The sequence below is a fragment of the Anomaloglossus baeobatrachus genome, chromosome 1 (assembly GCF_048569485.1).
Source record: "Anomaloglossus baeobatrachus isolate aAnoBae1 chromosome 1, aAnoBae1.hap1, whole genome shotgun sequence".
Classification (NCBI taxonomy): domain Eukaryota; kingdom Metazoa; phylum Chordata; class Amphibia; order Anura; family Aromobatidae; genus Anomaloglossus; species Anomaloglossus baeobatrachus.
Genome location: NC_134353.1, coordinates 64,107,269 through 64,123,153, shown reverse-complemented (window position 1 = coordinate 64,123,153; position 15,885 = coordinate 64,107,269). Strand labels below are relative to the sequence as shown.

General features: G+C 45.7%; 1 protein-coding gene across 1 annotated transcript; it reads right to left on the bottom strand.

The window, feature by feature from the left end:
- Positions 1-1,481: 1,481 nt before the first annotated feature.
- HAUS3 (HAUS augmin like complex subunit 3) lies at positions 1,482-15,544 on the bottom strand. Its single transcript, XM_075332972.1, has 5 exons — positions 15,507-15,544; positions 11,137-12,052; positions 9,318-9,757; positions 4,813-5,038; positions 1,482-2,638 (listed from the first exon to the last, which is right to left on the bottom strand). The coding sequence occupies exons 2-5, from the start codon at positions 12,040-12,042 to the stop codon at positions 2,420-2,422; spliced, it is 1,791 nt and encodes a 596-aa protein (XP_075189087.1). The 5' UTR covers positions 12,043-12,052; positions 15,507-15,544; the 3' UTR covers positions 1,482-2,419.
- Positions 15,545-15,885: the final 341 nt, after the last annotated feature.

Sequence of the window (15,885 nt, the reverse complement as noted above, 5' to 3'; positions counted from 1 at the left end):
GAGGAGGGGTGCACGGTCAGAGGGCATGACCCCCATTAATCTAGACAAAAAGACTGACGGCACTCCCAAAACTGAAATGTGAACAGGTAAATAACTGAATATGACATAAAATGACAATAGTAAGGCATATCTATATTGTGTCCACCCATATCCTGTCCACTGCCATTAACTTGAGAATGGCAGCAGCTATAGGCATAGAAGTGGTGTCTAGGTATAGTAAAGTAGCCATGCGCTACGCAATGAAACCACCTATAATGAAGACAGTGATCCTGATGTATGTAAAGTGCTGCAGAATATGTTAGCGCTATATAAAAATAAAGATTTTATTTTATTTTGTTTTTTAAGCCAATGGCGAAAAGGGAGAGAAGGGCAGAGGGAAACACTGTGTCTAGGGAAGGGGGAGATGGTGACTCATGATCAAACCTCCCGCTGGCCCCTGGCTCCACTGTCACTAGATAGGTTCTACACCTATGCACCGAGCAGGATACCTGGCCCTGAACTGGGCCCTAGGTAAGAAATGGATGGGATGAGCACTTAGTCAACTCCACTAAGTACGAAGATGAATAAGGAAGTGCTACAGCAACATACGTTTCTCCAGATGATTACAAACCAACTGCTTGGACTCAAGACCGTATAGAATTTTAACTATATCACCAGCAAATACCAAGGGGAAATGTGGGTATTTAAGGACACAAGGGGAACTGATGAGGATTAACAGTTGAGAGATGAGGATATCCGCAGGGTCCTAAAAGGAAAGGAATTAACCCCAAACAGAAAAGATACATAGGTTTCTATTTACACCACAGAAGGAAGAATAGAAGGTCAGGGAGTAGTTTGTGCAGCGACCTTCTACAGCTGGACACCACAGGACTGGCAGTCAACCGTGACAGTACCATAGTAAAATATATATCAACTAATAGGCTGATTTCGCAGTGACAGAGGAACAGACTGGCCAAATTAAGGTATTGATTGCTGGTGTTTGCTGTCTTGTATCAACGCTCATATATAAACCTCAATAAAAGCACTGTCCACTTTGGTGTTTGGTATTTCTTCTTCTATTAATGTGGACATCCCAAAGAAAAAGGAAACCTTATTACCTATAAAAAATCCTTTATGGAAAATCTGACAGTCTGCAGAAGACCGTAAAACAATTACATTGAATTTTACAAGTTAAAAACTCCATCCAGACGAGAATGTTATGCGGCTACTATACGTCGCTTACATTGACATCATGGATCAGGTAAAATAATGACTGGGAAATACATCTGCTGAGATTGGCTGGGACCTGTAAGCTGGGGTACCACAAAATAAGCCATATACTGTATGTATATAGGGTTCCCACACGAGAGTCATTCACGGGATAAAAAATATGGGAGGCCATTAAAGGGAGCCTGTCACCAGGTTTTTCCCTTATAAGCTGCGGTCACCACCACTGAGACCTTATATACAACATTCTAGAATACTGTATATAAGAGCCCAGGCCGCTGTGTATAACATAAAAAAGAGCTTTTATTATACTCCACTGGGGGGCTGTCGGGTCTAATGGCATCGCTGCTCTCGGTCCGGCGTCTCCTCTATCCTGTGCAGTCACCGTCCTCCTTCCCGGCTCCATGTGGATGACGTGTCCTACATCATCCACATAGTGTCCTCCATCGCTCTCCTGCACAGGCACACTTTGATATGCACAGTATTGTAGTGCGCATGCGCAGGCGGCCTTTGACCTTTCCCTGCGCATGCGCATTACAGTACTTTGCTCAGAAAGAAGTGTGTGTGCTCAGGAGCACAATGGAGGCCTCTCTGTGTGGATGACTTGGGTCGCATCATCCACACGGGGCTATGAAGAAGGGCAGCGATCGCAAGAAGAGAGGAAGCACCAAACCGAGCCCAGCGATGCCCATCGGACCGGACCACCTCGTAGGTATAATTGAAGGTGTTTTTTATGTTGTACAGAGCAGCCTGGGCTCTTATATACAGTATTCTGGAATGCTCTATATAAGGGGTCACTCGTGGTGACCGCAGCTTATAGGGGTCAAATCTGGTGACAGGTTCCCTTTAAAGGGTTCTTCCCAAGACAGTAAGTTATTTCCTATCCATAACTTGCTGGTCGCTGGGACCCCCCCAAGAATGATGCTCTGAAGAAGCTGTAAAACCCCTTCTTAACTGTAGCGGAGGTGCTCGAGATCGGCCTCTGCTCCATTTACTGCCAGATCCCATAGACAATTAATTGAGCGGAGGTTGAGTATTTTCTCAAGAAATGGTCAGACCCCCAGCAATCAATACGATAACTTACTATCCCTTTTAATATCGGATTCCTGGCGTTCTTGCCTAAAATTTCCATTGTCAGTTAAAAAAAAAAAAAAAGCACATTTCCATTTTTGCACGGCGGATGATAAAATCCACAATAACAGACGGATGGCTGCTAGGTGTGACGCTCAGCCTGAGACTCCAGCTCTTGCACGAGGCTCTTCAGAAGCTCCTCGTTCTGGAAGAAGTAAGCGTAAAGTTCTTTTTCCAATTTGTCAAACCTGCTGGACTGTAAAATCTTCCGCTTCACCCGCAGATCCTCCAGAACCTCCATTAAAATCTGATTACATTGCTCTAGATGTGAGATTAATTGCTGAAAATTGGAGGACAGCTCCTGAAAAACACAAAGTCGAAGAAAAAAAAAATCATGTATTATAAAGTGATTACACATCAGTTTAATCTTGCTAAACAAAGAAACCCGCGGCACATTTTTGCATTAAAGTGAAGGGCCAACCACAATGATATATAAAGGTGTTGGACCCATATCTACTCCAATAGATATAAGGAAAAGGAGAAACAACGGAGTTTTAAAGGTGACAAAGCACAACCCGTATCAGAAAGGTCCCCGGTTTAAGCTTCGTGCAAAGGATTATGGTCGCTTACCCATGAATAAGCGACCATAATTCTTTGCGAAACGTACGTCGGGTCCTCCACGCGAAGCTCCTTTTCCACCGGCAAGCTGTGAGTACTGGCGCCTTAGGTAATAATCCTGCTGCCTCCAACCCCCTCCCGGTATTCAATGCCAGTGTGCTCTTAAACCTGGGGACCTTTCTGATACGGGTTGTGCCAGGACAGGATGTATATCCAGCCACTATTCTTTGCCCACCCACTGTACTTCTATACTTCTGCATAATTAATCTGTATATGAACAAATTGTCGTATCATGTTCAAATTGCACTTTAATATGTAATCTTTTTTTTTTTAAAAAATATATGCCATAATAAAACTGTATTTTAACTTTTGCACCTTTAAAACTCTGTTGTTTCTCCTTTTCAATCAGTCTAATCTTGTATACTCAGCAAATCTGCCTCTGCCCGTGGAGAAAAATGTCCTCTACATAAGCTTGGGACTCTCGAAAAGCTGGATGACAACCCTTGTGAGATACGGAATGATGGCCGGCTGGCTGTCACTCAGCTTTGCCAGAACTATATATAATTTAAAGGGAATATCTCAGCAGATTTTTGCTATGTAATCTGAAGACAGCATGCTGCAAGGGTTAACACAGAGAATTCATGGATGCCTGTATTGTCAACGTCTAATTTGTTGTTTATTTGTTATGTGTGATTACGTCCTGCTGCTTATCACTACTCAGACTACAGTGTCACGCACACAGCAGTCAGGCACGTCCCTGTTGTGATTGGCATCTCACTGTCAATGTACAATCTCTACAGAGAGCCTGGTGTGGGCGGGGACAGCTCTGTCAACTCTGCTACATAGCTAAATCACAAACCTCTAATTATCAGAAAGGCTGCACCCAATAATCTAAGTGATATATCATTAGATGCAGGATCTCTTTGTCTACATCAGGCTGCTCTCAGATGAGGTAGCAAAAACCTGCTGACAGATTCCCTTTAAACTGATCCAAGGCCGTATTCACACTGGCTTATGTCCTTGGAACATAAACTTAAAGAGTTGTTTGGCTACGTTAAGGCTATGTGCACACGTCGCGTTTTTTCAATCAATAAAAGCAAGGAAAAAGTATCCCAGCAAAGTCTATGAGAATCGTGACTTGCTGTGCACACGCTGCTTCTTTTTTTCTTGCAGATTTTGTTGTTGAAATATTAAGCAGCGTGTCAATTGTTTCTGCGTTTATTTCCTGCATTTCTATAATCCCCTGCAATGCTTTATCACTACAGTGGATTATATTGCAGCACTTTGCCTCACACACCGTGCATACAACATGGTGTATGAGGCTCTCTATAGCTCAGGAACCCGGGGTCATCATGGTGATGACCCAGGGTTACTGTGGCAGCGATTGGGTCCCTGTGATCGCATGACAGGAACCCGATCATCAGGGAGAAGCGATCTCTCTCTCTGCCTTCTGATCTCAGCATTCAGGGGGTTAAACTGCCGGAAGCGACGCAGGCACTGCTCTCGACAGCAAGAGCTGGGTCCCGGCTGTAACATCAGCCGGAGACGCGGCAGCGATCGTGGGTGTACAGCACCTGAACACCCCTGATCGTCATGACTTCAAAAAGCACAAAAGCAGGAAAAAAGCAAGTGAAAAAACACGCAAAACGCAATAAAATGTGTGCTTTTTCAGTTGATTTTATTCCTGCCAAAACATGGAAAAGAAGCACACAAAAAAGCAACGTGGGCACACAGCCTTATGCTGATGACCGATCCAGAGAACAAGTGATCAGCATCAGATCGGTTGGAGCCTGACACTTCTGCGATCCGCTGTGTAGTGATCGCTGCCGGGTACTGCAGATCTGCTGGGTTATCTGCTTTGACCGTGTGACTATCCCGTGCCAACTACGGCACAGACACAACCTAAGACATACTCACCGGGGTATTTAACATAAGTTCACTTCCATGCGGATACATATAATCTTGTAACGTCTTCAGATTGGATTCCATTTTTGACACAAAAAGGGATTGTTCTTGCTCAGAGGCGGCCAGCTGGTCCTTCACAGACTGGACGTCCCGGGATAACTTCTCCGCCACCGTTTCTAGACCGCTGTACGTTCTGAAGAGTCTCTGAGTGTCATCTCCAGCCAGAACCTCAAATAACCTGCAAAATAATATTGTACAATATATATGTGTGGTTACTGGCCTAGAAGAGTGCAGTCATCCAACTGGTTGTCCAAGGGTTCTTCCCACCTCAGTCATTAACATCGTCCAGCCCTGACCCCCGAAGGCAGAGCTACCGAATCGGCCAAGGAATGAATTGGAGTCACAGATTTAGCGCTGCTCTTAGATGCTTCCACAGATCAACATGATGGATGGAGAAAAGCTAGGATAACTCTCCTCCGAACATTCGTACTGCAGACAATAGAGTTGGTGAGAATGGATTTGCAGGACTCTTTTCATCAGTCAGGTCAGTAATTTGTGGCTGCTGGACCCAATGGCATCTGTGGCTCTGCTTCTGATTAGCTGGCCTAGTTTAATGACGTCAAGTGTATCACTTTGCACCAATCATGTTGCGCCAGGCTGGCAAATCAAATGATGAGCAGGGAGGTAGTAAGGGGCTTCCCAATCCTATCCAGTAGTCACAAATTACTGACGAGGCCGAATGATAGGGTCCTGGGAATCGATTGGCACCAACACTACAGTGGGTGGTGTAGAAGCATTGAGCAGGAGTAGTGGACCCACTAGACCACAGGGAGAACCCGGGCTTACCCTTTAGTAGGAGGGGCTTAACTAAGCGTCTACCATTAGACGGATGCCAGGCATCACTCCCAGGACAGGTGATGGACTCTGGCATGGGCACAGGTATCAGCAGGTACAGTCAGGATGACTGAGGCAGACAGACAGGTGGGTACAGACATATATGGTAGGCACAGCAGGGACAGATAGATATGTGTCACCTGACTGACACAAGGATAACGTGATCTGACAACTAGCTAGCAGACTGAAGACTAACTAAAGTTGTTGCCCAGGCACCTCCCTTAATGGGAGGGTGCTTTAAATACACAGTGCATAGGTATAGCATGCCGGTCCTTTAAGAGGAGGGCAGGTGCACACACGCGTTCGTAAGTCGCATTCCCAGGGAGCCTGTGCCTCATGCACAGGCCCTGGGTGGAAAGAGAGGCAGACGAGCACATGGGCGACTGCAGGGAAGGACATAACCTGGTGGCAGCAGTGAGTAAGTCGGTGTCCCTACGGGGATGCAGGTGCTGCAAACAGCTATCTGTCCTTACTCCCCCATACATAGGCGTGAGACTCAGCAGTGTTCATGTTTTTTCCAATGGGAAGAGAAAAAATGTCGGTGCCAGACCTGAAATCAAAAGGATCGGGCTGAGGATATTTTATTGGCCCAAGTATTCCCTCCCCAGACATCATCTGTCAGGATAGAGACAGGGGGTATCCATAGAAAATAGATGGTTGACAGATCTTACTATGTCTTAAAAGGAATGTGTCAGCAAGTTAATCCTATGTAATCTGAGAGCACCACGATTTAGGAGCTGAGACTCTGCTTCCAACGATGTGTCACTTACTGGGCTGTGTGTTGCTGTTCCAGTAAAAACAGTGTTTGATCAGCAGGAGATTATCACTACAGGACTAGGTATCTTGTGCCTCCTGGTCAAACCCCCCCCCACCACTGATTAGCAGCATTCTGTCAATGCACAGTTTACACACAAAGCTGCCAATCAGTGGTGTGGACGGGGTGCTGTAGGGCTCAGCATTCAGTGCACTACTAGATACGCAGCAGAGAATACAGTGATTTCTATCAAAATAATAGCAGCTGACCAGTAAGTGAGACATGACTGGAATCAGGGTCTCAGCTACTACATCATGCTGCTCTCAGATTACATAGCAAAAACCTGCTGATGGATTTCGTTACAATTCCGGATACAGCCATGAAAGACTGAGGTGAGAATAAAACTTTAATAATATCCCTAGAATTAACTCTTTTATATAATACGGGCAGAGACTGGCACTGTGTGTCATCTACAATGCACCCGTAGTAAAGAGTCATTTTAGTGTAGACTCATGGCGGTAATACCAGACCTCCTGCACTGACTGCTTTACCTCCTCTCGACCAGTCCAACAAAAAAAGCCTAAATTACTGACCAATTTTGTTCATTTTTGCCTCTCTGCTCTTTAGCAGCCATAGCTTTTTTATTTTATTTTTATTGATGTGGCCGAATCAGCGCTTGAAAATATAATACATTTTCTGCTATTTTTAGGCTGGGGTGACCCAATAACCATGGATCTCCCCAGCCTGAGAATACCAGACGCCAGCTGTCAGGCTTTATCTTGGCTGGGTATCAAAATTGGAGGGTGGACCAAATAGTTTATTTAAATAATTACTGCATGCAGTTCCTTTTATTTTGAACAGCCAAGATAAGCGCAGGGCTGGGGGTTACAGCCTGTAGCCATATGCTTTATCTGTGCTGGGTATCATAATATTGGGGGACCCTACACCAATTTTTTAATTGACTTATTTATTTTTACAGCATGATATAGGCGCAGTGAATGAAAGCAGTCAGACGCTGTCACACAGGCTGGGGGCGCTGTCTGACTGCAACCAATCAGAGATGCCAGAACTGATGGTGGGCGTAGGAAGCAGTGCATATGTATGAGGTTAATGAGCGGCCCCGGAAGTAGTATCAGCAGCCCTACTGATACTCGGTAAGCAAAACGCGCCTGCTTTCCCCTTTTTCTCTTTATTTTTTTTAATTACCCGAGTTGCTGAATCCGGACCGTTACTTGGAGTTCCCCAAGAACTCCGGGCCCAGGGCAGATCGTTACCTGGAGTTCCCTGAGAAATCAGTGCCCGGGGTGGATCGTTACCCGGAGTTCCCTAAGAAATACGAGTCCAGGGCGGATCGTTACCCAGAGTTCCCTGAGAACTCAGTGGCCGGGGCAGATCGTTACCTGGAGCTCCCTGAGAACTCAGGGCCCGGGGCGGATCATTACCCGGAGTTCCCTGAGAACTCTGGGCCCGGGTACTTTTGAACCCGTGCGGATCCGGACTTTCACAGTCACTGTTGGTGATGTGTTCAATACTCTGTATACATGGCGCACGTTCAGTGCTATATGCTATATACACAGAGAACAGGAAGGCAGAGATGGTTTCTGACAGCTGTCCTCTGCTCCTGCAAATTCTGTAACGACCAGGGCTGTGGAGTCGGAGTCGGAGTCGTGGAGTCGGAGTCGGAGTCGGAGCTCATTTTGGTGGAGTCGGAGTCGGAGTCGGAGTCGGTATAAAATGCACCGACTCCGACTCCTAAAATATATAATAAATTGGGGACAGGAGTGCAATGCAGAATGTGCTGAATATTTTACTAAATAACAACATTTAGTATAATGCTTATATTTAAGTGAAAAATTTATTGTAGTACAATGTGAACATCAGACATTTAATTGTTTTTATGATACAATAATCAAGATATTTGGATAGAACATAAAATATTTATTGGAATACAACTTTAGAACACAAAAAAACTAATACATTGTAAATATGTAATATATATAATATATATATATATATACAGTGTATATACACACACACAAGATATATATGTAATCTACTGTATATTACATAGTGTATTACATATTTACAATTTATTACAGTTTTTTGTGTTCTAAAGTTGTATTCCAATAAATATATTTTATGTTCTATCCAAATATCTTGATTATTGTATCATAAAAATTATTAAATGTCTGATGTTCACATACACATATTCATGTACTACAATAAATTTTTCACCTAACTATAAGCAATATATGTAGGAGTCGGAGTCGGAGTCGGAGCCGGAGTCGGAGTCGGTGCAAGAGAATTTGAGGAGTCGGAGTCGGAGTCGAAGGTTTGGCTTACCGACTCCACAGCCCTGGACTAACGACGTTCTAAAATGTCATTGGAATGTAAAACAGGAACCGCCTGGACATTTCGGGCTCATGCAGACGACCGGCTTTTGGGTCCGAGTGCGATCTGACAATATATTGAATTGCATTCAGACCGATGTTATTCTATGAGACCGTACACAAGTCCGATTTGTCAGAGGAAAAAAATAACAGCACGCGCGAGTTGCATTTGTAAATTGGATCGCACTCGACCTAGCAAGTCAATGGGTCCGTGGAGAAAATCAGACTACACTCGGTTGACATCAGACATGGACTGAAAGAATGCAGAATATGGAGACATTTTCTTTCCATCTTCTCCACACTCAAAAAAATTGGACCACACTCTGATCAAGGCGTGATTAGCATTTTCAGAACGATTGACTACACATGGGTGGGGGTGACCCTAGCCATGAAGCTAAAGGCATAAGCGTAGGCCATATTGTGTAAAGCCATTATATACTATAAACAGCATGCAACGTCGGGATAGTTGACCATCTTACCCATGGGCGGCTGAATCTCTAGAGTCGATGTTGATTTTAGGCTTGTTTGACCCCAACAAATCACTGTCAGACATCATCATTAATCTTTCTTCTACTCTTTCGGCGCTTTGTCTCAGCTCATGGATTATAGTTTCCAGTTGACGGTTCACAGTTTTCTGTTTCCTTAACTCCAGCTCATAGCCGAGGTGTAGGAGCTCGAAGGAGGCCCTCTGCTTCATCAGATGGTCACACACCACCTCCTGCCTGGACGTGCACAAGCGGAGACAGGCCATCTGCGTATCATAGTCGCCTTTAACAAGGGGCATATTCAGCATCTGGGCCCTCTCCTGGACCAGGGCTGGAAGAGGCTTCTTTTTTATGGATTCTAGGTGGCTTTCAATCTTTGATGTCTCATCCTTCAAGCTTGAGATTCTCATGGCTAGCTTATCTTTAAGAGAGACCTTTGTAATGTAAAGAAATCAGGTTTTAGCAAGAATACAAGAAAACCATAACTTATAAATGACATGTCTGGTGGATCGATGTCTGTCATGAAAGAGAGACAATTTGCATGTTTTAGGCTACTTTTTACAGGACTTGTTTGGCCTAAAAAAAAGTCAGCGTATACAGTGGGTACAGAAAGTATTCAGACCCCTTTACATTTTTCACTCTTTGTTTCATTGCAGCCATTTGGTAAATTCAAAAAAGTTCATTTTTTTCTCATTAATGCACCCCATCTTGACAGAAAAAAAGGAAATGTATTTAATGAGGTCTGAATACTTTCCAAACCCACTGTACTTCCTAAAGTCGGCTGGGAACCATGGGCCTTCTGGGGATCATGTGTAGGCTAGGGACTATGTGCTGGATGGAGACCAAGTGTTGGCTGGGAACAATGTGCCGGCTGGGGACCAAGTGTTGTCTGAAAACCATGTGCTGGCTGTGCACCAAGCGTCGGCTGAAGATCATGTGTCGGCTGATAATCATGTGCCGGCTGGGGACCAAGTGTCGGCTGGAGACCATGTGCTGGCTGGGGACCAAGTGTTGGCTGGGGGACAAGTGTCGGCTGGGGGACAAGTGTTGGTTGGGGTCCTTGTGCTGACTGGGGACCAAGTGTCGGCTGGAAACCATGTGCTGTCTGCTAATCATCATGTGTCGGCCGAGGACCTTACGCCGGCTGGGGACCATGTGCTTGCTGGGGACCATGTGTCGGCTGGGGACCATGTACCGGCTGGGGACCATGTGTCGGCTGGGGACCATGTGTCGGCTGGGGACCATGTGTCGGCTGGGGACCATGTGTCGGCTGGGGACCAAGTGCCGGCTGGGGACCATGTGTTGGCTGGGGACCATGTATTGGCTGGGGATCATGTGTCGGCTGGGGACCATGTGTCGGCTGGAGACAATATATCTTGGATGACTAATCAGAGCTGGGTCTCTGGTGACTTCTCCCCAATTGGAGTGGTGCAGGGAGAAGCCAGAATACACCAGACAAGTCATCTGAGACGCATAGTCCGTGGCCAGCTTTTCTAAGTATGTTGCTGTGGCATTTCAGAGTAAAATAGCCTGCCGGAAATCGCACAGCCAGGGTATAATTCAAGCTGCCTTTGGTTTGAGCAGCATCAATGTAATGGTAGATTCCCTTGATCTGTGTGGACGAACAGCATGCATGTAACTAACAAATGACTCATGATTTGGAATGCAGATGGGTTTAAGACGTGGATGCAAAACTTGAATTGCATCACCCTAAATTATGCCCCCCTTAACAGATGGCTAAGTCTCACATTTAAGAACATGTATGGGTCTGATTGAAGTGTTAGTGCATTTACAGGACCAGTCCCGTTCTTACCTTGCTCTGAGCGACACTGGCATTGGCCTCTACCCATTGTAGTCCAGCCTTTAAACTTGACTGCTTGGCCTTCATCTCTACAAGCTTCTGTCTGGCGCTGAAGTAAGCCAGCTGGAGTCTCATCATCTCCTTGCACTTTTCCTCGAGGGCAGGATCACCACGGCTATCTCCGTCCAGTTGGATGAGCTCAAAGTCTTCATCCGTCCCCCCTATACACTTAGACAATCCCTCGAAGAAATGTTCTTTCACGAACTGCGCCAGTGCGGTTGTGCTCTGTTTTTCACATGATAAGTATTTATCTAGGAGGACCTGGAATAAGAAGATGGGTGGTGGTGATGAGGACGTTGGATCCGTCTCATTGGGGAAGTAAAAAGAAACGAGCCTCTGGATGCCGTCCACAAGCATCTGGAGCTCACGGTTCATCTTGTTACTGGTCACTTGGAGGTCACTCAAGATTTCGTTCAAGGCTTTGGCTCCCTCGTCTTCTACATCTTTCAACTTTAGACTCGAGTGAATATTGGCGGACGCCATCATCTGAAGCTTATTACGCCTCTTTAGGTGCAGCCCTCGTAATTTCTGCAGGGTGCTAAGCTCTTCCTCCAGCTTCTCCACCGCCACCTCCTCCAACACAGAGACCTTAGAGCTGGACGGTTTGCACGTCTTCATCACCTCCTCTAAAGCCTTTTCGTCCAGCAGAGCTTTTCCAGACTCCTTTAATTCATTAAAGGCCTGCAGTTTCTCCTCCGATACCACATTTTGCTCGGTGACGCTGGCACAGAACCAGTCTAGGAAAGATTTAGCATCTGTGGTTTCAAAGAGCCAGTCAAAGTCTTCTCCGTCCAACTTAGAGGCTTTAGGATAGCTGAGCTTGCTCAACGTCTGAACAAAGCGATTTCCGCAATTCATGATTTTCTCTCTGTACGAGCGAAGTAAAACTGATTAAATTGGAAAGGAAATTCTCACCAAGTCGTAAGTTACCACCTAGCACCTCGACGTTTAGGATCTCAGGTCGCTGTGTAGCCCTAAAGCGACTGTCCAGGATTAGAAAAAAAATATGGCAGCTGTCCACATCAAACAGCGCTAAACCTCTCCATTGATTTTATATGGTACTCTAGCACCGACTAACTCACCTTCACCAAACATTTCAGCAGCAAAACAAGCAGAATTTGGTGCAGAGCAGCCAACTGACGCGTTTCGGACTAGCTTGTCCGAAATGCATCAGTGGCCAGCTCTGAACTCATCCTATGGACTTCCATTGAATTATTTTTATACGGAATCATTTTAATGATCACAAATAAATTGAGACTTTAATTACGCTGGTGCTGGATCAAACATTTTCTAATCATTTCTCATGCTTTTCAAGATCCTTATATTAATTGCAATGGATCTGTTAAAAACAGAAGCCGTATTTACAGTGTCTGTATGGCACCCATTTTTTAATGCACATGTTGATTTAAATTGGTGAGCCCGATCCAAGAAATGGATAGGATTGATGTATGGTGTGATATTTTACACACAAACCATGGGTCCAGGCCTAAAAACGTTCATCTGAACTACCGTATTTTTCGTTTTATAAGACGCACCGGTTTATAAAATGCACCCCAAATTTAGAGGAATAAAAAGGTAAAAAAAAAATATGGGGTCCATTTTTATAATCCGGTGGTGTCTTACCGGAGGGGGTTGGCAGTGGTGGTGGAGCGGACGGGAGGCAGGAGCGGTGCTGGAGTACGGCGATGCTATGGGCGGTTTAGAGGCGGGCCCAGATACTCACTGTGGGCGGCGGCACTGTCCTGCGGCAGTGGGCGCTGCTCTGTGCTGGGGCCATGGGCGCTGCTCTATGTTGGTGCTCGCTGCGGGCGGTGAGGCACGGGCCATTCTGAAGATGTCGGTGGTGAGGGCTTCAAAGAAATAGCGATCGGAATCGGCGCGTGTACAGATTGAGTTACTGGCTCAATGACAAGCTGAGATCTCATCTGCACATGCGCCACCTCCAGGTGCCATTTTCCTTAAGTCTGCTGTTGGGACATGAATGGGCCGGATGCGGGGCGTGTGCAGATAAGAACTTGAGCCGAGCTCCATCTGTGCACGCGCCGACTCTGGGCGCCGTTATTTGAAGCCCTCACTGCTGACATCTTCAGAATGGCACGTACCTCACAGCCCACAGCTGAGCAGCGCCCACAGCCCCAGCACAAAGCAGCTCCTGCAGTACAGCATCGCCCCTGCCTTCTGTGAACCCTCTTCACCGCCCTCGGTAAGCTACATTCGGTTTTTAAGACGCACCCCTCCTTTTCCTCACAAATTTTTGGGAGAAAAAGTGCGTCTTATAATCCGAAAAATATGGTATTCCACTGACCTGCATTGGTCTGTTTGGCACATGGGCATTACATGGACTGAAAATACACTCTGTAGAACGAGCCCTAAAATCCCTGTACACCTTGCCTGAGCCGTAAGGGTACGTGCCCACGATCTGTACATGCTGCGTCAAGGACGCAGTGTATCCTCTCTTGCGGGGCCATGAGTGCTGTCCGCAGGAGAACGTAGCGTCTGTGCCCACGATCAGGGTTCGGGCCTCTGCAGTCTTTACGTCTATTCTCCCTTCGGAGAACACTTGTGCCTCCGCAGCAATAAATTGACTGCCTAATAGTACCGGAGAATCCTAACACTGTGCCCTCTGAGGATTCACAGTTCTGTCAAATACACTTACTGCAGACTTGTGAATCCTCATGGTAAGCACGCTGCGCGCTTTCAGGATTCTCCGATACAAGTATGCGATTTGTATTCATGTCGTTACATGCACGCTAAGGCCGGTTTCACACATCCGGCATTTCACCGCTTTGTCGGATCCGTCACACTCCAGTACAGTGCAATACAGTAAAATGGCATTGCGGCAAGCTCCGGTCACATGCTCCAATCACATGACATCATGTGACCGGAGCTTGCCAAAGCGGCGAAATGCCGGATGTGTGAAACCGGCCTAAACGTGAGCTATTTGAGTGAGGTTGGACACGTCTAGTCAGGACGTGCCCAGAAGAAAGAAATCACATACCTGCGGTCACATGACTGGGCGCTGGTACCAGAGAATCCTGACAGTGTGCGCTCTGAGGATTCACAATTCTGTCACATAGAGCAACTTGAACCCCGAGCCTGGACGATCCCTTTAATCAAGTACATGTCCCTTTGATCAATGCTACATCAGAAGTGCCCTTTTACTTTCTTAGGATGTTAGAAGGGTTAAGAGACTAGCTGCCATTTTTCTTTTATTTTTTTTTAAGGAAACTTTACAAAACTTTTTTTTAGGGTCGTATTTGTTTTTTTAAGTGATTTTGAGGAAGCTATATACAGGAACACCCCCCAAAATGGGTCCATTTTAAATGTAGCACCCCTCAATGTTTTCAAAACTGCATTCAGGTGCTAAAAGGCACCAAAACGCAATGAACAGAATAAAAAATTACATGCCCCCACCATAGCTGGCAGACTTCTGAACCGTTATTTGGGGTGCCATGGGAGCCATCAGGATTACATGTTTGTGGGATCAAGATGGAATGAATGAGTGATCTCCCTCCCACTGTTAACCATCTAGATGCTGCCGTTGCTAGTGACAGCAGCATCCGTGGGGTTAAACGGCCGTGACCAATGCAAAAAAACACCGATCTTGGCTGATGCAGCAGGGTGACGGCTAAAATAAACATCTGACACCCGATGTAGTGCATCAGAGCTGTGACAACGATCAGGACAGGCTTCCAGACTCTATTCACTGACAGCAATGATGAGAAAGCAGGAAAACTGCAGAGGGAAATATATATATATATATATTATATAAAACAAACCTCACAAAAACAGGTATATAGAAGCAGTGGTCTCCCATAGCAACCAATAACAATGCAGTATAATGAAAGAAGCAACCTTATTGGTTGATAAGAGAGATATCTCTCAACATAGCAACCAATTACAATGCAGTAAAATTAAAGCAGCAACCTTATTGGTTGATGTGGGAGATAACACTGAACATAACAACCAGTAAGAGTACAGTATAAAGAAAGCAGCAACTTAATTGGTTAATATAGGAGATATCACTGAACATAGCAACCAATAAGAGTACAGTATAGATAATGAAAGTAGCAATCTTACTGGTTGACATAGGAGATATCACTGAAAATAGCAATCAATAAAAGTACAGTATAGCTAAAGAAAGCAGCAATCTTACTGGTTGCTATAGACAAATCTTCTATTTCTATATATCGCTAGCAGTGCAATGCATTCCGGGACTTGTAGTTAGCCAGCGCGTTATCACGTAGCTACGAATGTGAAAAAGCAATGATTAAAGTCCCCGGTTACCCCCACAGCGAATTATAAAAGCATGACGTACATACTTTTTCTTTTTCCCGCTTCTGGGGTAGTACGGAATGCAGTCACGTGACGTCTCGAGTAAAAAAGTACGGCACGCTGCACGGACCAAAATAATTCGATGAGGAGCAAAACGCACCACACACCCATAGTGTTGTGGCGGCACCTCACCACCGGGGGGCAGCAACGCATAGTGAACTATGTAAGCGCATATACAAAAAAAGCTTCCTGAAGGGGGCGCTGACGGCGCGTGTGCGAAGCTTCCCCTCCTCGGTGACCCGCCGCCCTGAGGTGACGTGCGTGTGAGGAAAAGGCGTCAGTGGCGAAAGTTCCTCCTCACCACAACTTGTTGTCTTTCTTTCTGTCTGCCTGTCTTGCTTTTTTTTTGTTTGTGAGACAGAGATA

Coding starts and splice junctions, on each gene's coding strand:
- HAUS3 (XM_075332972.1), bottom strand. CDS start 12,042: ATGAATTGCGGAAATCGCTTTGTTCAGACGTTGAGCAAGCTCAGCTAT. Junction 9,758..11,136: donor CCAGTGTCGCTCAGAGCAAG/GTAAGAACGGGA, acceptor TACATTACAAAG/GTCTCTCTTAAAGATAAGCT. Junction 2,639..4,812: donor AACTTATGTTAAATACCCCG/GTGAGTATGTCT, acceptor TGTGTTTTTCAG/GAGCTGTCCTCCAATTTTCA.